Source organism: Rhopilema esculentum, chromosome 15 (assembly GCF_057945365.1).
Source record: "Rhopilema esculentum isolate cy_ngs chromosome 15, ASM5794536v1, whole genome shotgun sequence".
NCBI classification, from domain to species: domain Eukaryota; kingdom Metazoa; phylum Cnidaria; class Scyphozoa; order Rhizostomeae; family Rhizostomatidae; genus Rhopilema; species Rhopilema esculentum.
This window is the reverse complement of record NC_142829.1, coordinates 5007986-5028978: the sequence shown is the minus strand read 5'-3', so window position 1 is coordinate 5028978 and position 20993 is coordinate 5007986. Positions and strand designations below refer to the sequence as shown.

At 37.6% G+C, this 20993-nt stretch overlaps 4 protein-coding genes across 5 annotated transcripts in view; 2 read left to right on the top strand and 2 right to left on the bottom strand.

The window, feature by feature from the left end:
* Nucleotides 1-548: 548 nt before the first annotated feature.
* On the top strand, nucleotides 549-3165 carry LOC135685577 (uncharacterized). The gene is made up of 2 exons (XM_089112685.1): nucleotides 549-1718; nucleotides 2729-3165. Exon 1 carries the CDS (start codon nucleotides 825-827, stop codon nucleotides 1716-1718), a length of 894 nt encoding a protein of 297 aa, XP_088968811.1. The 5' UTR covers nucleotides 549-824; the 3' UTR covers nucleotides 2729-3165.
* Nucleotides 3166-4609: 1444 nt separating this feature from the next.
* LOC135685461 (gamma-glutamyl hydrolase) lies at nucleotides 4610-6986 on the bottom strand. The gene is made up of 2 exons (XM_065201409.2): nucleotides 6220-6986; nucleotides 4610-5869 (listed from the first exon to the last, which is right to left on the bottom strand). Exons 1-2 carry the CDS (start codon nucleotides 6842-6844, stop codon nucleotides 5613-5615), a joined length of 882 nt encoding a protein of 293 aa, XP_065057481.2. The 5' UTR covers nucleotides 6845-6986; the 3' UTR covers nucleotides 4610-5612.
* Nucleotides 6987-8231: 1245 nt separating this feature from the next.
* LOC135685268 (uncharacterized) lies at nucleotides 8232-15049 on the top strand. 2 transcript variants are annotated; one of them, XM_065201149.2, is made up of 6 exons: nucleotides 8289-8628; nucleotides 10303-10556; nucleotides 11320-11563; nucleotides 12552-12730; nucleotides 12999-14099; nucleotides 14912-15049. In XM_065201149.2, the coding sequence occupies exons 1-6, from the start codon at nucleotides 8478-8480 to the stop codon at nucleotides 14990-14992; spliced, it is 2010 nt and encodes a 669-aa protein (XP_065057221.2). In that variant the 5' UTR covers nucleotides 8289-8477; the 3' UTR covers nucleotides 14993-15049. The 2 variants fall into 2 exon arrangements, with proteins under 2 accessions (XP_088968810.1, XP_065057221.2); XM_089112684.1 differs by lacking the exon at nucleotides 14912-15049 and having other exon boundaries at nucleotides 8232-8628; nucleotides 12999-14317.
* Nucleotides 15015-20993, bottom strand: part of LOC135685270 (uncharacterized) — a 25663-nt gene continuing 19684 nt past the window's right edge. Inside the window, exons 16-21 of the mRNA XM_065201150.2 lie at nucleotides 20620-20762; nucleotides 19726-19933; nucleotides 18560-18730; nucleotides 17992-18060; nucleotides 17625-17780; nucleotides 15015-17156 (exon numbers count right to left, since the gene is read on the bottom strand). Coding sequence (XP_065057222.2) covers nucleotides 16974-17156; nucleotides 17625-17780; nucleotides 17992-18060; nucleotides 18560-18730; nucleotides 19726-19933; nucleotides 20620-20762 — 930 coding nt within the window. The 3' untranslated portion in view covers nucleotides 15015-16973. The remainder of the gene's footprint in view (nucleotides 17157-17624; nucleotides 17781-17991; nucleotides 18061-18559; nucleotides 18731-19725; nucleotides 19934-20619; nucleotides 20763-20993) is intronic.

Genomic DNA, 20993 nt, shown 5'->3' with positions numbered 1-20993 from the left:
TGCAAAACTCTTTGGTTCTTTTCTAAAATCGTGCTTTTTTTCTATAGTGTAAACAATAAGGAACGGAACTTTATGGTTACTATTGAAAACGGGGCTTAATTTAGGGTTGGGGAGAGGCTTTATCGAGGTGTCAGACGTCATTGCCGAGCGATTGCGCAAGCTTGGCGTTAAGGTTCCGTTCTTTGTAAACTAGAATTCTTCTTGAACGATAAGCATTTGTTTCGATCTGCTGTTCGAATTTCACTTTCTTTTTGTTTTCCCCAACGACTTCTTCACGTTCCAAAAAATTATTCAAGATAATTGAATTTTTACGACACCGCAAAATAAAAATCAAAACACCACAAATTGGATTCACTATTCCACAAAACGGCAACGAAACCACGTTAGAATAACCCCTGGGCCTTTACTTCTGTAAGTAGAGGTACTTATTGTATTCAGTACTGAAGGCCCCTAGGTGTCCAGCGATCCTAGGCTCTTAGGGTCTGGTTTTTCCAGGAGACCGGTGTCTGCATGATTATTCGCATAAATTGTGCTCTTCTCCAGATTTAGCAGACGCTTCCTGTCTATTTGTCAAAAGCAGGAAGGCGTGAAGGAAATAATAGCTTTCTCACACATAAACAATAAGCAGCATATCTATTCTTGGCATTCATCCAAATTCCTTTAATAACACACGCTGTCTTTTGGAGTATCACTTGACAAATTCTCGATTATTGCGTCTACATGAAATTGAAAATACACTGCAGCTTTATATAACGAGGGAGACATTAAACAGCTACTTTAAACATTTATCAAACGTACGACGGTTTATCAGCATCTAAGCAAAAATGAATCTGTTGACGCTCATGGCGATATTGCAGAATACCTTGCAGACCATAGAGTGGTTGCAGGAGCAGGGTTTGCTCAGAAAGGGTGTACGGTGTAGAGAGCGAAATTGCAGGAGGCAAATGGAGATGGTGCCAAGGGCTGACAGCCAGGATGGTGTTAGGTGGCGATGCAGATGTGGGAAAACGAGGTCGATCCGTGATGGATCGTTCTTTGAAAAATCAAACTTGTCTTTGGGGAAGATAGTGTTAATCGTGTACTGTTGGTCTGTAGATACCTGCATGACAGCCACAAGTGTCATGGTAGGTGTATCAGAATCAACAGTAATCGACTGGTTCAACATGTTGCGGGGAGAATGTCATTCCAAGCTTCTACAACTTCCTATGGACGACAGAATGCTTGGAGGACAGGACCAGATTGTTGAGATCGACGAATCGATGATGATTAAAAGAAAGTACAGCAGGGGGGCCGCTAGGCCCCATCAAGATCTGTGGGTTTTTGGGATGTATGACCGGCAAAGAAAGGTTGGTGTCGTCGAGCTTGTCGACAGACGGGATGCACCAACTTTGGAGCAACTCATAAAACGTTACATACGACCTGGATCTATCATATATTCCAATAGTTTGGCAGTATACAATGGTTTGGGAGCGTTGGGGTACAAACACGAAGTAATGATACACGCTGACGTCGTTGTTGACCCTAACACTGGAGTGCACACAAAAGGCGTTGAGACCTACTGTTCAAGAGCGAAGCGTAAACTGAAGGCATGCCATGGCAGCGTCTCAGAAATGATACCCTCTTACTTTGATGAGTTTATGTGGAGGGAGCGTTATGGCCTAGATCACGTGGAGGCATTCAAGAACATCCGCCTACATTTAGCCGAGCGTTACCACTAGGTTTGTGTCAACTTTTTTCCTAATAGTAACTATAATGCGCTTTTGTCAAATTTTTAAGCAATTATAATTTCATTGTATGTGAGAATATTGATATGGTACTTTGTAGGGCTTTTATTTGACCTTTCTGCAAGGCCGCCGAGAGGTTTTGGCGGCCCTGGGGCAAAACTTGAAGGTCCTCTCCAGCCAAAAAATTTTTTTTGTATTGACTAAAAAGTTAGCATCTGGTCCGTGTATTATGGCAAAGTGGTTGTTTTTGCGAAATTCCAATTAGTTTAGAAGTTATAAGGCTTTAAAGGGCCTCTCAGGCCAAATTTTGCACTTGCATTTTATTGGCTAATCTAAAGGAGTTGAACCTGCTGATCACGAATTCGTTATTTGTTTTTCGATATTTTTTACAGTTTGTGAGATATAAGTTCTTGCATTTCGATAATTGAATTGAATTTTGACGTCACTGTGCATTTCGTGACGTCGTGCATTAGATACAGTTATCAACGCGTGACCATGACTCCTTCACACTTCGGTGAAAGATATACTAAATTCATGGCGAACGAGAGCCGCACATTGTGACGTCAGAATGTCACCAAACTGATTCGGCTTTTGTCGTTTTTTTTCTCGGAAGGTGGAACTTTAAAGCCTTATGACTTCTAAACTAATTTGAATTTCGCAAAAAGAACGACTTTGCCATAATACACGCACCAGATGTTAACTTTTTAGTCATTAAACAAATTTTTTTTTGGCTGGAGAGGCCCTTTAATTTTTAATTTTTTCATCATTCTTCATAACGCGTTATTTTTTACACAAAAGTTTGCTAGTTTTAAATAATTCCATTTGAAAGCGAAATTCATTGCTCTATGAGGCCCCCTAGACCTCGAGACCCCGGGGCAATTTGCCTCCTTGCTCCCCCTCTCGGCGGCCCTGCCTTTCTGTGACTTTCAAAACATCATGATTGTGTGTAACTATTTCTTTTAAAAATGTAGAACATTCTTTAAAGATTTTCTGTCTACCCATAGGGATGTTCCACATGCCTGCAAGCTGCTTTCAGTTTACTGCTTCGACTCGACGTCAATGTGTGCATTCCAGTTTCCTCGACCTCATTGTATAGCTGCAATCCTTTGAATATATGGTAAATCCAGGTTGTTTTGTTGTACCAAAAACCCGGTACTGCTGTACTCTTCTTTATCATCGCCGACAGATCATCTCAACAGTCTGTCCCGCTTCTCGCAACATGTTAAACTTCCACCAACTATCTTCTCCAATGGCAAATTTGAAGACCTGACTTCCCGTCGTCCTGCATGTCGTCCACCTGGTCAAATCCCGGCATCATCTCCGCAAGTCTTCTGCAGTGGATGCAATGCACCGAAGCCCTGCTCCTGCAGTCCTGCCTTGATCGTCTGCTCCGCTTACTGAACTTATCTTTACTTTTCTTAAATAAATTTATTTTAATAAACTTGATTGCAAATTTCTTTCATTTTAAGAACAAAGAAACACATTCAAAGCTGAAAGTACCGTTTAACCGATACAATTTCAAATTACCTGCCGCCTCCCATATTTTTAGCACCCTAAAAATACCAAACATGCAAAAGTTACTCAATATCTGTAAAAACAACATGTAATTTAACGTATCCTGTTCCAGTTTCCATCCGTTTGAAATGTTACCTTTCCCTCCAGATGAATTTCCTAATTGCCTGTTTCAAATTTTGACATGTTGAAATCATATTCCAAGTAATTGCTGTTGTTAATCGGTTCTGTACATTTTATGAGGTAATAGGATTTGAAAGTTTTGTTCTGTTATGTTCTGGCATTTAGTAGTTTTGGCATTTCTAATGGTGATATTCCTATTGATCGAAAATTTTCTGTAGGTTTGTTTTCTTTAGAAATTCTGAGATTTTTATGTAAAAGACACTAACCACCTCCGCTAGGAAAAAGAAACCTTACGATAGTTTATTTACAAAACTTTGGCTGGTCTAATCATTAATAGCTATGTATAGGAAAATGGAATTGGTGCCATTTTCCGCCATCAAAGTTTAGTTACCAAACAATTTTCTTCATTGGGCTTTCCATAAGGCGCCGGCGAATTCTTAACCCTATCTGGAACACGGTTTCTAAGCATCCTCGGGCAAAGGGGAGGGCTAATTTGGCTCCCCCTCTTATCTCCTAACTGTTCAGCGATAGTAGGTTAAAATTTGGTCATGACTATCAACTTCTTCACATAGCACAGCTTTCTAAGCATCCTCGGGCAAAGGGGAGGGCTAATTTGGTTCCCCCTCTTATCTCCTAACTGTTCAGCGATAGTAGGTTAAAATTTGGACATGACTATCAACTTCTTCACATAGCTCAGTTTTCTAAGCATCCTCGGGCAAAGGGGAGGGCTAATTTGGCTCCCCCTCTTATCTCCTAACTGTTCAGCGATAGTAGGTTAAAATTTGGACATGACTATCAACTTCTTCACATAGCACAGTTTTCTAAGCATCCTCAGAAAAAGGGGAGGGCTAATTTGGCTCCCCCTCTTATCTCCTAACTGTTCAGCGATAGTAGGTTAAAATTTGAACATGACTATCAACTTCTTCACATAGCATAGTTTTCTCAGCATCCTCGGGCAAAGGGGAGGGCTAATTTAGCCCCCCTCTTATCTCCTAACATTTCAGCGATGAGAGGTTAAGATTTGGACATAACTATCAACTTCTTCACATAACACGGTTTTTTAAGCATCCTCGGGCAAAGGGGAGGGCTAATTTAGATTAAAATATAGTAAAATCCAAAATCCAACTCAGTAACAAAGGATAAATAAGAACAAGCATATTGTTTAATGGATAAACTTTACTGACGTTGGAAATTTCTAAAATTAGCTTTGAAATTATTGTAAACAACAGCAAAATGTGTCTTCAAATTCAAATTAGATCGTTTCAAATCAAAAAGTTTCATGGAATAATTACATTCGAAGTGAAAGCTAAAGAGTATTGTCTCAAAAGTACTTTCAAATGCTGGTTACTGTGGCAACTGTCAACAAGATACAATTTCAAAGTGTCCCTTTTGCGAAGTATCTATTTTGCAATAACTGTTCTTGTCCTTGTCATGGCCTTTATTTCTAAAGTTGTTTCAAAATTGATTAAAATGATTTTTTTACATTTTTTGTGGGCTCTAAATCTATTCCTACCTGTTTTCAGGCTATGTATCGAAAACAATGGACTTAAAATAACTGCTTTTTTGCAAAAAAAGTTTCATCTAGATAGCTGATAGTTTAAAAATCTTGATTGCTCGCTCGATTTGCTCGGTTATTTCAATCAGGTGTTGTTACGTTTTTTAAAATTACTTATAAATGCAACAAAACAGCGTATGCGGTCATTTTGTATGAGCATCCTATACTCTATATAGTCTATAGAATGAAGTAGATTGTCTTATCAAGCTATCACTGATCGATTGATAATCAATGGAGTTGAACGTGTTGTACGTAGCCTGCGTTCAGACGTGCGTGCGTCTCCTCCGTAGAGTCTGCACGCGGTCTAGTTGTACGTCGAGTAATGAGCAAAAATTGATGCAACGAAATAACGAATTTGTACAAGAATGAAATATAAGTACAACGTTTTGAGCAGAACTCTTCTTCAGGATGCAATATAGAAATTAACAACTAGATGCATGGATGTTAACTAAATGAATTTAATAACATCAATTTAATTCATGTTTGCAAAATGTATCTTTTCAGAAAAATTCATCGACTGACCTTAAAAATCTTCAAAAGAGAGAAAAGAGAGGTATGGAAATTTCCAGGTATGGAAACCCGATGCCCTGTATTTAACAGGCCTTTTCGTTTGACGCAAGCGATCACATTGACTGATCGCGTTGCATCTACTGTTTGCCAAAATGTAAGGCCATAGCTTTAATGAAATTTCTAAAATATCAGAATATATACGCATATTGAATACGGCTGAGTTCTCCGGTATAATATTCGGTATAGTTTTGTATCAAATACCTTTGTTTTTCATCACAAGATTGGAAAGCATGTTGATTCTTAGTAGCCTCGTTTATGAAAAAGTTTCCAAGAAATTCTGATGCTTCTTCAGCTTCTTTGGATCTAGGAATTCTTAAACCAGGTGTCATGTCGTGCAAAATTTTCTCGGGGTGCCACTGGACGCCGTAAAATGGATACTTTCTCCCTAAAACAAATTTAAACAGTGAAAATGCAAATCAATTTGACATATACGGTCCCTGCCAAAGTCGTTGGAATCACATATGAATAGTGTAGACGGTCTCAAACAACCAGATATATGCAATCAGATATAGAAATGTGTGCAGAATTTAGAAAATTCTTAGCTATTGTCCTAGAAGATCATGCGTTGGAATTACTGTACCTAGACTGAGAATTACTAGCTTTGTGGCGTTAAATCTTTGCTTTAAGAAAACTTTTGAATGCTCAGAGGCTACATAACAAAATTTGATTGAATTTCCTTGCTCAGATAACTGGATATTGTTTCACTGTTTAATATTGCAAACAAAGGAAAGATACCTTCTATTAAAGACACAAAACATTTCTTCGTCCTGTCCTCGTCATAACAAAGCGCAGAATACTGTGACGTAATTCCTGGCGAATGAAGAAAATTCTCCATCTCAACACATTTCTTGTGATAATGATATTTCACGGGTTCATTGCAGAATAAATTCATTAATCTTTCATTTGCAGCAGCAAACGTTTTACTTTTCTCTGCATTCTCCGTGAAGATGGTTGGCATTGAGAGATCAAGAGCATCCGCTTCTGTCAGAATTGATATTCCTTCGCAAAGAACAAGCAGTGCCTCGAAACCCAAACAGATTCCCCAAATCGGAAAGTAATCACCACCATCATTTGCCGCCATAGCAAGTTCATACAGAAACTTTAAATTTCTCATGAATTTCGAGTCAGTCAAACTCGCACCACCACCAGGAATGAGAAGAGCATTAATTGATGCAAACGTTTTTGTTAGATCTTCGGAATCACAGTTTGTTGGTATAGGCACTACATCAGCCCCCAAACTTTCCATAAACTTGACGTATACAGATGATATATATGCACTGCCAGCAATATTCTCAGGAATCACATTTCTTGCAATCTCTTGGGCGAGGATACCGATGACTGGTTTATTTTTTGAACCCATGCTAGTAACTTGAGGGAGCCAAACTTTTCATTTTGCTGTCTATCTTTGCTGAAGACCTTATGCTAGCGATAAAACAACACTTAAAACACCTTCTATCACGCCAAGACAAGATGCTAGGACAAGCTTAAAATCTGTATGAAAGTTTATGTGAAGGAAAACAAGCACCTGCTCATTGGTGAATTTTGTTTGGTATTTGTGTCTATGACGATTGAAAATGTCGGTCCCAAGGCAAAGTTTATCATTTGTCAATGAAATGAGGCTGGGTTAACTGAAACAAGGACGCGTAAGCTACCAAGGGACATCGACACGGTGTACCTTTTGGTGCTTTTGGTGGGACAAGGTGTGTTCTAATAACCCCCACAAGTTTATCAAGATTAGCATGCCAAGCCTGTTTTGGTGCTTTTGAAGTCAAGTTATACATATGCTCTTGACATTTTTGCGACCATAGAAAGTCTTTCAAAAGTTTATACCAACTTTTAATGGCTCTACAAAAACTGATATTAACCATTGTTTAGACAACTTAATATTAGACCGTCGAAGCATTTGCCAACAAGTTTCTACATACGCTTTGCTGAAGACTGAGTTTTGTAAAATTTAGCAAAAACTTCCTTTCGGACACCATTCAGTGCAAAAACGACACAAATTGACATTTATTCTCGTTGACAAAAGTTAGATATTTCAGCAGTTATGACAGCATTACAGCCTCTTTCTGTTGCTGTTCTAGTCGCTTTTTGTGTTTTTCCACCCAACAGACATCTTCGTTTGGAAGAGGGGGTCTACGATGTAAGCTAACTTTTACCATATTCCATTACTTCCAAAAGCGCTAACGATTACGATCACTTAATTTTTTCATCTCAGAGATTTCTAAACATGTTAAACATGTTTTTTTCTTATACTTTTTGTTTTTGGTGAAGGCTCCTGCCTGAATTTTACCCGAAAAATCAGCTGCTCGAATCTAGGGGAAGCTGAAGCCCTGGTACGCCTATGTGTCGAGGTAAAGGGGGAACTGTTTCAAGATTGCGCTTTTGAAAACGAACCATTACTATTGTGTAGAAATCAATTCAAACCTTTAAACCATGAAGTAATATTTGTGAGGAAATTAATTGCTAGTAAATCTACTGGTCATAAATGACCTAGGTTTGGGAAAAAACATCACATTTGGTGGCCTTCTGCGGCTTTTAATTTTCGATGCCTCTGATGAGCTATCTCCAAGGGGAAACTGTCACAACAAAGACTCTTTGTAGCTTGTATTATCAACTGTATTGTATTCTCTAAGAGTTTTTACGCCATAAACGCAACTGCGAGATATCCGCATACAAATTGAATAAATAGTCTTATGCTGAGGGAAGAAGCAATTAAAAGGAATTATCTTAGCAGTGATTTAATGAAAGAGTTGCGGGAATGATGTCAGTGGCTCGTGTAATACAAGACTTGGAATTGAAATCTGAATCACTCAGACAAAGTAACAAGACGTGCGGTACAGCTGCTGAAACCTAAAACGAGTGACCTTTCAAGCTCGTAAAATTATTCCATAGTCTCTATGAATTGTTCTGGAATAAAAACTAATCCGGAAAAGGTCCCTAGTCCGCATCCACTTAACATCAAGCGCTGAATAACGAAACAGTTTCTAAAAATGCTGCACGTATGGGGATGCGGACAGTTTGGTCAGCACGGGCAAGGCAGTGGAGTGAACGTATCCCCAATGGATGGTGTCCTGCAAGAGCTGAAAAACGAAACTGTACGGCTGATTGGCTGTGGTGCAAGCCACACCATCATCGTTACAGGTGAGAATTACGTAAATGGTTTCAGTAACGGTTTAAGGGGAGTACAGGGGGCCACGGCTCCTGGCCCCGCACTCAAGTTTCCAGCAAAGGCCCCATGCCTATGTAAAATGTTAAAATTGTAAAGAACAAGGCCCCCGCAAATTTTTTGGCCCAGCAGTCTCTAAAACCGCTGTTGAATGTTCTACAAATCTTTTGTGCAAACAGCCTTTAGGTTAAAATGTCATAGCAGATCTGTTTTGGGCAGCAGCAACTACACTAAACCTCGAAGTAGACATTGCTCTATTCACGTTCTCTTTTTCTGTCGTCTGTTGAACTCATATCCCGAAAAGGAGTGTCAAACGCTCGACCAACGACTTGTTCAATACGGCTCACAGAATGAATTTAAAAGCAAAAACTGTTTACAAATATTGGGCGCTAATGTTAAATTACTAATGTTAGTAGTTATTAATAAACTGATGTAGCTTAATTTGTCACTGTCTCACGCGACACAACGCTGAGACTGGTATGCAAAGAGTTACCCTGGGTGCTAGCGCCACAAATTTTTTTAGCGCGTAAATAGAAAACCAAGCGGAGAAGCGGAGAGGCGGAGAGGCGGAGGAGCGTCTAGCTGAGAAGAATTCCTCCGCTTCTTCTCTCCTATCTTCTATTTCCGCGCTCGAATTTATGTGTCTCTGGTACCCAGAGAAGTAAGGTGTATGAGGTCAATTTAGATGCTAAGAGGTATAGCTCATTTGTAGGCAAATGTGAAATTATTTCAAAGACCATGATAAGTTGGACTAAGAGTCCAATGCCATAATTTCTGCTCCCAATACCTGTGACATATGAAGAATCAGCAAAATAACGGATCAGTTAGCCCAGTTGTAATGTCACATGGGAATAAAACAAAGCAAATCGCGAGTTCTTCGAAATCTGAGGCTATGGATCTATGTTTTACAAAATGATAATTTCGAAAACTATTTACTTTGTCTATTATATTAAAATTCTTTAATACATTCAATATATAAAAATATTAATATTATATTGAGCTGATATTTAATATTATAATATCAGCGAGAACAAAAATATTGAAATATAAATAGTAATTAAACTAAACCACAGGTAATTAAATATAAGAGAACAGAAAAGAGGGTGAAAATCTAATTTTAGAGAAGATTCTAGATGACCTAATGCAGGTTCTAGGGGATATGCCCAAAACGTTCCAGAGGTCAATTTTTGCGGAGTAAGAACATTCCCAATTTGACAGCTTTACGTAAAGACGTTCAACTTGAAAACGTGCAACTTTACACTATCACTTTTGCCCGTTTTCGGTGATTAAAGGAAAAATGTTGAGCAACTCGTACCTGAAGACGGTAGTGTATATCTGCCAAAAACGCCCTTTCTGTGCATCGTGCAAACGCACTTTCTAGCTAGACTCTAAAAACAAAACTTTTAATCCTTAAAATTTTTGCGAATCTTCAGTTCATTTTGACATCTAATTTAATTCTCAAAAAGCGACACTCTCAATGAAATATATTCAAAAAAGGTCGATGAATTTAGATGAATTTAGAACTTTTCAAAGCACGTTTAAGAATCAAATTCGTCTAGCTTGTGCATAGGATTTAGGATACGATGTGACTTGATTGTGTATTTCATTCTAATGTTAATTTTTAAAAGTCAATTGATGTTTTGTTCTAGATAGCAAAAAGCTTTTTGGGTGGGGTAATAACTCGAATGGCCAGCTCGGCATTAAAATCAGCGAGAAAGGGAGAAATCTATACGAAAGGCCTAAACTCATAGAATCCTTCGATGGAGACATTGTTGGAATTAGTTGTGGCAGTCAGACATCTATCATTTGGTTCAAAGATGGAAGCTGCATGCGTTTTGGTAAAGAACGCTGTCATAATGAAGGCGGAAGGAGTCGTAGAAGTTGTTTTGATCTAGGGAAATGGGTAGGTGGAAACTGTTGCTATATATTTGTTTTAATTTTAATTTTGGTGGAATAACCAACGGGGCACGCCCTCGTCCCCAATGATTTGCATAGTAATATTTATAAGGAAGCTTGCCTATACTTTATAGTGACACCTTGAGTCCCCCCCCCCCCCCCAAAGTGATATTGTGGTTACACAATTTAGGGTACCAGGAGAATACCCCTTTCGACAGAAAACGGTAGTATTTCTTGTACATTTCCTGTCTCAGTGAAAACAAAAACAGTCTCGAAATTGCAGAAACAACATACAATTATTCAAAAAGAAATTTTTAGACAAAAACAGTGATTCTCACGCTATGGAACAGAACAATTTTATGTTCGTAAGGAGATGGAAACTTTTAATTTTGTATCAATTTTAGGCTTATTCAAAGACTTTATTACAATTTAGTTATTACTCTACATCATCAGTGAATTATTTAAGATTTTCGTCATAATGAACAAGAACAGCTACGTATTCACGAAGTCTTTTATCTACCCCACCAAAGCTCTTTTGAACTGGTTGCTTAATTAAGTTCACATAACGTAACTGGTGACTTGCAACTAGGAATATATATTAGAGTTCATGTTGAATGAATGAACTTCAGCTTCATGCAACCAAACAACCTTGGTGCTTCATAGATCAGTTTTTATGAATTTGGCAGTTTCAACATTTTTTAACAATGTTGTGACCAACAGTTTTACTTAAGAATATTTTTGGTAAACTTGATGTCTCTTTTTTGGTGCAGGTGAAAGTGGAAATCGAGGAAAGATACATCTTACGAAGATCTCAGGTTAAAGACGTTGCATGTGGAGCAAGACATACAATGTACCTGACGGAAAGAGGCTTGGTTTATGCGAGCGGTGCCAATAATAGGGGTCAACTTGGTTTGGGCAGTAAGGTCGAGACGTCTGTGCCACAACAGGTGACAAAATTGCCAAATTTGGTAAAGAGCATAGCATGTGGCAGTTTCCATTCACTTTGTCTTTCAGGTATGTAGTTTCAAATATGTTTCACAGAAAGGGACATAGGTGCTTTTGTCCTTTGGCCACGGTCGAAAGTTTTTATACAAGATTTCTTAAGGATTCTGAAGTTCAATTACGGACCATGTGGTACATTTTTGTGGCGCAGTGAACATAACAGTTGCCTTCGTAACTGTTGGCAGTTATGTACTGGTGCGAGTTCTTCCAGCCTCACCAAATGCAACATTAAAAATTAGAAATTAGGGCCAGGAAGGCCGGGGTACTTTGAAAAAAGAACAATTTGAGACACCTCTTCTTTTATAATCAACTCAATTTCTAGTTTCTCAGCCGTCTTTTCAATTTTATTCCCTGAAGAAAACATGATTTAAATATAAAATTCTGAAGCAATTTTAACATAGAATTGAAAAGTTGCGATGCACACAAGCAAGATAACCAATAGTGGCCAAACGCCTTGAAAGGTGCTGCTGTTACAAAATATCAAGCAACATGAATTGTTTCTAAAATCAAACGGTTTAGAATGAAGATTGTTGTCAATTGGTCTGTTGCAAAATTAATAGAGCTGTATAACGGAACGGATCTAGCTAGGTTGCTCATACTTGTCTCGTGCTGAAAGATACCATCAGGTAGTGGCGTGGGCAAATCAGCCAGAAATTTGTCTCACTTTAAAAGGGATCAACGCAAAATTTCGACCTCTAAAAATTGCAACAAGACTTCTGTTATTTGAAGTGGGAACCAAAGTGCTGCAGAACAATGCATTTACATGCTTTGTATCTTATAAATTTTGCGAGAAGCAAGCGAGAGAAACTATCGCGATTGAATGTTTGGCAACCAAATAATTTTCAGTGTTGGTATCGTATATCTATCTTATCTGCCCAGTCCTTAATGGGCCATGATGGTGTTGAATCGTTTTCAACAATATTAGATCATCTTTTCTCATTATTGTTAGACATATTTAAACAGTTCCTTCTTGATGTAATCATAGTTCCTTACTTTTTAGAGGAAGGCGATGTGTATAACTGGGGATACGGTCCAGGGTGTGGTTCAGGCGATGACTTGTTGCACCCTTCGTTGGTTCGCGGTGTAGAGGAAATGCTTGTTTCATTAGCTGCAGGGGATAGCCATTCTGTTGCCGTGTCCATAAATGGGAACATATTTGCTTGGGGTAGCAACAAAGAGGTAAGAGCAAGGCAACATCGAACAAATCAAAGCTTTGGGAAGGATTGTTCGCAAGGAGCAAGTCGCTTTGGGAAAATACGTACGAAATTTCCACCAAAACAATTTTTTTTTAAATTTTCCAAGTAAACATTGGGCTTTCACCAAAAATGTAAGGGAATTTCATGAAGTGATTGGTCCCTCGATTGTTTGCTTATTTATAAGCCGTGAACAGGCACTACGTTCGTTTGCAAATATGGATGACATGACAATATATTTTTGCTTTTTACAGGGACAATTGGAAGCATCTCTGAGCGAGATGCAAACCCAGGTGCCGATAAATCTGACAGAGGTTTTACAAATTGGTCCTTCTCTTGAAATTGCATGTAGGGATGATACTACTGCGACTATACTCCAAGATGGCACATTGTACATGTGGGGTAAAAACATGTGGGAAGTTCTTGTTGGAGGCAAATCAACTCACAGTTTTATTCGAGGACCTTTTAAAGTTCAAACGATTAGTGAAAATGTCTTAAAAGTAGCACTTGGTTCTTGGCACGTAGCCGTTATTTTAGCCGAACAAGGTGAAGATATGGAAGTTAAAAACTTGGAACAAAATGAAGTATGCCCATTTTGGCATTCTGGCACTAGCAAAAAGAATTTCGGAGGCAATAGTAAAATTAATCAGACGAGGGTCCTGGGAAAACCTAGCGTAATTGACGGAATTCTCCTTGATATGGAGTTAGATGATTTCGAATTTATAGACGATAATGGGTTCAAAAGTCCGCACGAAGACCAAAAAACTGAACGGCAAACAAAGGAATCGCCGCAGTTGACGCTGCAGACAACGCAATCAAAACAGGAAAAATGTTCCTCCCCTGACAGCTTTCTGTTGGAATGTGTCGAAAGAGAAAATTTGTCGAATTTTGAAAATTCAGACAGAGCTTGTTTTGGTTCAAAAGGACAGTTTGGAAGTTCGTTTGGGTGCAACGACTACTTAGCGTCAAGTTCGAAAACAGACATGAACGCCAATATATTGAACAATAACTGCAAAAAGCAAATTCATAACAAATGGCTCAGGGATAGTAAACAAATGCTTAAAAACTGCCCATGGACAGAAGAAGTCGTAAGTAGGACCTATCGTAACCATCGTAAAAGCTATTCAGTGAAAGGAAAAACGCAGCCATTAAGAAATCCTTCTGCCACTATGGCAACGTGGAACATTGAGTCGATTCTCGACGTGACATCGAGGTTGCAGCCTCCATGCGCGAAAGATCACGGAAAAACAGAGGGAAAACAGGAGGTTGGCGGCAGAAAGACGGATATCCCTGAAAGTTTGTCAAGCAGACGAGCTGCTCCAAGCTGTGACGAAATAATGAGCCTTTGCAGTGTCGTAAGTATAGTTTGGTGCTATTATCTAAAAACAACAAAATACGTGAAAATCTCCTTACAGTCCCGGCAAAGAACTACATGCCATCTTTTCTAGTGTAGTTTCGTTTTGAAATATAAAATGGTGGATATGTAAATTCTAAAAAAATGTAAAGAAAATACCAAGGAAAATTTTTTTGTGCTAGTACACAAAAGGTATAGCTCTGGCCAAGGATGTAGTGCTATGAATAGGAGGAGGAGAGGGGGGGGGGGGGGGGGTTGGGCTCTCAAAAAGAGTCTAAAAAACAACTGCTCAAAGGAAGAATATGACTTTACAACTCGTAGCTAACTTGAAAAGCTTTTAAAAACCTCAATAAAGGCTGATAAAACATTTGGTACCATAGCTGGAAAACAGCTTTTTATAGTATTTTTCTTTCAAGAAATTAAAAAACAAAACAAAGCCATCCAAAAAAGTTTGTTCAAAACAGCAAAAAAAAGATTTTTGTTTAAATCGATCGACAAGAGAAAACATTAAACCCTTGCAAACGGAGCAGTGGAACCACTGTTTTGGCGAAGTATTTGTTGTGATTATAAATGCAAACATATATCAAGCTATTTCATTTATATGGTTAGATACGTTATGCATGGTCTGAACTTTCAAATTTTTGGTTGATTTGCTTCACATTAAAGCGCCTTTCTTACCAAAAGGATTGCTCTTTCATTATACTCCACTTCGTTCATTTCTATTCCATTCTATTGCATTTTTTAGACCGATTATTATTTTGAAACCGATCAATTTCTTCGTAATCAAATGATATGTGTTTTTTCTCCGCATAGCAAAGCCTGGATTTCTCAAAACTACGAGGAAACGAAGATTGGAAGAAAAACAAATATTCTCGGAGCCTGACCAAGAGCTGAGTAAAGAGTGATGAAATCTATATCAAAAAGTTCATCTATTTGATATTCAACCGTATTCAATTAAATAACAAACATTAAATATTGACTAAAAATATACAAAACTCAATATACAGATTTGAAACATCTTTCGTTGGTGTTGCAAAATTGAGAGTTGATTACAAATGATGATAGCATCTATTGAATGTAGAAAAAATAGAAACACCTGATAAAATAGGAACATCTACATTCAGGTAACGCCAGTTTTAGGCCAAGGTGAACTGTAGCAGGCTGTAATTGCAGAATTATACAGATCGCACCTGTTGGAAGATGGTTTAACAGCTGCTTAGGTCCAATTCATCGCACTGCTTAAAGTTTGACCCACCAGAATAGTTACAAAGATTGCTTTTTCAACAAACCTTTTTCTTAGAAAAGGTTACCCTACCGTTGTTGTCTAAAGATGCAGTAAACTATGCGCAAATAATCTGGATTGTAGAGAAGATTGGCTCAAAAATTAGCAATCCTGTATATTTTGTAAATATTTATTCTTGATGCTCTCTGTTCTTGTTATTTGCAATAGTATAAAATAAGGGCTCGACTCGAGCTTAATCATGTAAATTGTAAAATTTTGTACAATAGTTTCCGTTGCATTTTGTTTTATGCTTTTATGCCATTTTGCTAGTTTTTAATTCCTGTGGGAAAAAATTCTTGATGCTGCTTATGAATCGCGAGTCTTTTTGTCCCACTTTCTAAGCCTCGTATGTAAAAGAGAAGCATATTTCATTCTTAAAGGACACCACCTATTACCTTAGACAAGACCAAAGGGCACCTCACAAGTACACAAAAGGTATAGCTCTAGCCAGGGATGTAGTGCTATGAATAGGAGGAGGAGGGGGTCGGTCTCTCAAAAAAAGAGTCTAAAAACAACTGCTCGAAGGAAAAAAAAGGGGAATTGGCTGAATTAGGGCATTCTTAAAGGGCACCTGAAACGAGTTGGTCTCAAACGAGGTTCACGAAGCAAAGCATTGATAAAGTAGAATTTATCTAGGTTCAGGCTGAAATTCGTTAAAATACTGGGAAATCAAGTCAAAAGGAAATGACTGATAATAAAGAGCTAGGGAAAATACAGGCCAGTATCACATGTGCGTTGACACTGTGTAGCAAGGCAGCTCGTTATATACGGTTGATAATAAACGATGCAGATAATAAACAAATCCCGGCAGTAAATTCATTCCAAAAATATAGCCTCCAGGTATAAGATTGTTTTTACACGTCAAAGGTTTATCGGATCAGAAAAGCAAATGGCCTTTTGCAAACCGTTTGCTAAATATTATAGTAACTGCACTCGTCAGGGCATACGCTTGTCTCACCAAAAATTTCGGCTTCATGGGCCCGCTTTTGATCGGTTCAGGATCAGGACAGCAAAGCGCCAATTTGTCACAGCAGCGATAAACTTGCCCTGTAACCGCCATTGTTAACAAATACGTCATGCTTTCTAGAAATTGTCATTGTCACTGTGGCATGGCAAGGGACTTACGACAACGGTGTTTAATTCAAGGTATCTCTACAAAACGTTCAATTTGCAATCAAACTGTTAAAATTTTATAAATGAAAGCATATAATTTTAATAAATAATGGCCAGAAATTCAAATACAAATAATAACAAATTTTCATCTAATTGTCCTTGCTGAGAATCAATGAAAATGCCTTTTATATAAAACGTTTTGGTTTAAACAGTTCTCTTTTATTTCGCTAAATATATTTTTGATACCCAATTTCTCTAAATTCATTCCATTTCAACAAATATTTGTTGAAAGTTAAATTGTAGCTACGGTGATTCATTCCCTGGAGTGTTTCATCCTTCTTTACTAGGTATTGAGAAACCTTCGGAACCTTAGATCTGCTATCACGAATATGAATTTATGAGCGGGTTAAACAAATGTTTTTTTAACTTGGAATCGCCTACTTGTTTACGCGCAATCTCGATTCCACTTCAACCTCTGTTTCATATCTCATCATCGTTGTCATCAACTTCATATTCCACTGTGATTTTGTGATGCTTTATGATGGCTGTCAGCATAGTTTCGATCCGGTTGTTTTGAGTTTGTAGGCTTTTCATTTTGTTTTTTAGAGACTTCACGTTCATTCTCAACTCATCTTGTCGAACTTGAAGTTTTTCCATTGGACCCTATAAGTTCAACAATTAGAGATATGCAGATTTAAAGATGAGAAATCTTTGTACTTGATTAGCAATAGGACTCTGCTTCGAACCTCAGACAAACTCCAGCATCTCTGATTGCATTTTTTAAGGCCAAGCAAAAGACGTTCAGTTAGAACTTCTATGACCAGAACCGGATCTTTCATTCAAAGAAAAAGACAGGATGGCCTAAAAGAACCTTGTGGAATTCGGCAGTAGATATAAATAACACTAACACAGCTTTCCACAAAGAAATTCCATAACACACTTCTCTCTTATCTTGCAACAACTAGATAGCCAAAAGTTCACTCCTAAAAGCAGCTTCAAAGACCAAGGGTCAATATCAAGTTGGCCTAGGACGAGTTACCACGGAAACAGAAGCACTAAAATGAAAAAATACTTGTATCTAAAAATTGTATCTACACCGAAATTATTATTTAGCTGAGAAATTTCCCTCACCTGTTGAAATGTGGCTGGCGCTTTTAATGTTGTTCCCCAGAAAGACCAGAACCTCCATGATTTCACGGTGTTTGGCTGGACAACTTCCTCAACTTGAAGTAACTTTCTACGCAAATAAAGAGGCAACGCTTTCTCCACATCCAGTGCCAAATCAACCTTAATTGAAAAAAAATAAGAAATAAACAATCATCCAGTGAAAGATAAATAAGACGCATTAAATGTTGTAAATTTTTAAACACCAAAATGAAAAGTTGAAACTAAGAAACTTAAACTAAGACACTTTAAGAAAGTAAAACAAAAACGGGAGATCGTCACAAAACTAGACGGTGACTTTGTGTGCGAAGACATAGAAAACTATCAATAGTACCTGCATGGCATATCTTTTTAAAACAGCATTTTCTTGGACACCTTTAATGTCGTCAACAGCAAGACCAACCTAGAGATTTAAAATGAAATACTGTAAGCGAAATTTATGAAATCGAAAGATCATCAAAAAACTCGTGTAACACTTTAACGACAGATATTTAGGCCAACGAACAAAAGTCAGTAATTTAGCATATCTTTTACCAATTGGATAAAAATGATTTTTTACATGCAATTATATCTTTGCTTCAAAGTGCATAAACGAAGACTTCATGACCGCCAAAGCAACATGATTTTAATAAATGTCTGACAATCATAGCAAATCATCAGGTTAGTTAAAATTTTAAAACTGGATTAAAGAATGGTTGAAGATTGTTTACTAGAACTGGCAGCAAGATTTTGTATGGTTCTTTCTTTATTGAAGTTGAGAAAAGACTGGTATATTATCAACACTCGTCTTCAATATAAATTCCATCAAGATAACCCTCAATGTTTCAATATCCGTATAAACAATTAAGAAATTTAAATTGAGGTGATTTATGTTAAATCATGATAATTAAATAGAAACCTACCAATAGATTCATGAGTATGATACAGTTGATTACGAGATACATAACATAAATTCCCCAAGCGATCGGCATTGGATGATTTTCATTGAATAAATTATCATATTCAATTTCACCCAGCATACCCATTGTCGTCTTCAGCATGGCCCTGCCTGGCGTTGCGAAGGCGTATGGAGCCTAGAAAACGAAAAAGTGACAGCAACTAAGAAAGAAAAGATACTAGTTGTGGTCTGTATGTATAATTCTAACAAAAGTTATCACGTAAGTAGGCTAATAAATGCCGGGACTTTTAAGGCAGACGCCAGAAAACTTTACAGTTCCATGGCTGCTAGGCGGAGGGAGGTTTATCCAAAGATGTAGTATTTTTGAGAAAAGCCTAAATTGACTAAATTGACTTTAAGTGAAATTAATTTACCGCATAAAGACTAAACCATAGATGATTTTACTTACATTTCATTTCTAAGAAACTTTTCTCAAAAGATGCAAGGAAAATTTGCGGAAACGAAAAGAGCAAACTTTCATCCGGAGAGAAAGTTTTAACTTTTCTGAACTCTTGTTTTAAATCAAGAATAAACTGGAAACAAAAGGTACCACCATTTAGGCCTAGTTGTAGGAGGAGCTAAACCTAGATAAAAATATGTTACATTGGCCTGGTTTTGTACAGAACAAAGAAGAAATATCGCCCATCTCGAGTTCACTCAAATTAAATAGCATAACGTTAAGCCGACTAGGGTTTAGATTTTGAACTATTGGTCTAAAAAAAGCATTTATCAAAAGGTTAGATTTCTGGCCGGAAATTTACCAATGAAGCGGGCATTTCATTGCTGCTTGGACAATAAAATTGTTACATATGTAAAATCCATATATTTGAAATAATTTTTCATGGCATCTTCTACCTCAGTGAGTCCTATTGTTCACATTCCGAAAATGAAAAAATTCATTTTGAGTATAAGCCCCAAAATAAGGGTAACTGAAGGACAAATTGTGATCACAAGTCAAAAACGCAAATCATTAAGCATCTTTGCAAAGGGAGACAACCAGTCTCAGATCTGGGACAAGGTAAAATACTAATACCCTGCCTAGATTGAGAGATCAATGGCCCAACACAAGCGTAACTATGTCATGGTAAGGTTTATTCACAAAGGATCAAACAATATGATCAAACTACCTACCTGTTGAAAGAGAAGCATATGAAATCCAAGGCCAAAGGCGATGATGAAGAGAAAGAAAACCACGAAAAACTGTGCAAATGTCCGCAGGATATCGGTAAACATTACAACATAGATTCCAAGCTTTGGGAATTTACGCATGAACAGCACAAGGCTTAGCCAGGAGAGCCAGACAGCTAATGCACCAATACTTCTGTGCCAAAAACGGCATCTGTTAAATAGCATTCAAGTGTTAGTTTTTAGGCAATAAATAGAATGTCCATACTCTATAAAGAGCAACTTGAAGAATTCTTAATATACTCGAGTAAATAGACTCGTAAAAATCTGACGAAACCAGCTTTCAAATTAGTATTGCATAATATACTTGAAGCTTCAAGTGAGAATAGCTATGGTTCAAAAAAGCTATTAAGCGTATTTTCTCCTATTCTGAGCATTGCTCCTTTTGGAAATTCAGTCTATACAAAAACACTGAGATTTAAAAATACCCTTTGCCGAAGAGTTGCTTGAAGAGTTCATCCACATTTTGGAGATTTTACATTTTTTTATTTAGGTTTTATATCACAAAATTTTAATCTTGTATCAATCAGTCATAAGCCATATTAGCAAAAAACATAAGATGACACCCTACCGACTAAGTGAAATAGCAGATGAATGAAATAGCCTATTTTACGCTGGATTTATTAGGCCTCCTCTTCTTGATCATCTCTCCACGGAGTGGCGGTAGCGCGTGCAAACTCGCAAAAGTTAAAGCGGCAACAGCGGGATGACAAGCAATTGATCGTAATAAGCTTCGACTTAACATGTGATCTTTAAGAAAGAGTGCCCAGAGGATCATAGATCCAACCGATGAGCATTAATTCTACATAAATGGTTCACAAAAGCAGCTTAGTACCTTACCTTCCGTTTTTAACAATTTCTATACGTTGACCGTTCCAAGTGAATGCATCCAGAATGTAAATAAGTGATATCAAATATGAAGAAAATTCTATGATGTTGTGCATGCGAATGTAATTGTGTAGGAGTGTTATCATTTGTATTACCTAAAAGAAAAAAGTACAGCGTATCAGCAGAATCAAAAGACAACACCGTCTCGAAAATTATCATGGATGACCAAAAGCACGTACAGAAGACTACATGTTTTGGATCTTGCAGCCTTCAAAAATACCTTTTATTTGACCAGCTTCCATGAAAGGAAACAAGCTGGCAAACCGTCCAATCCTGGATTCAATCCTGACCACAAAGATTGTTATTGCATTTGCAATCGCTTCAAA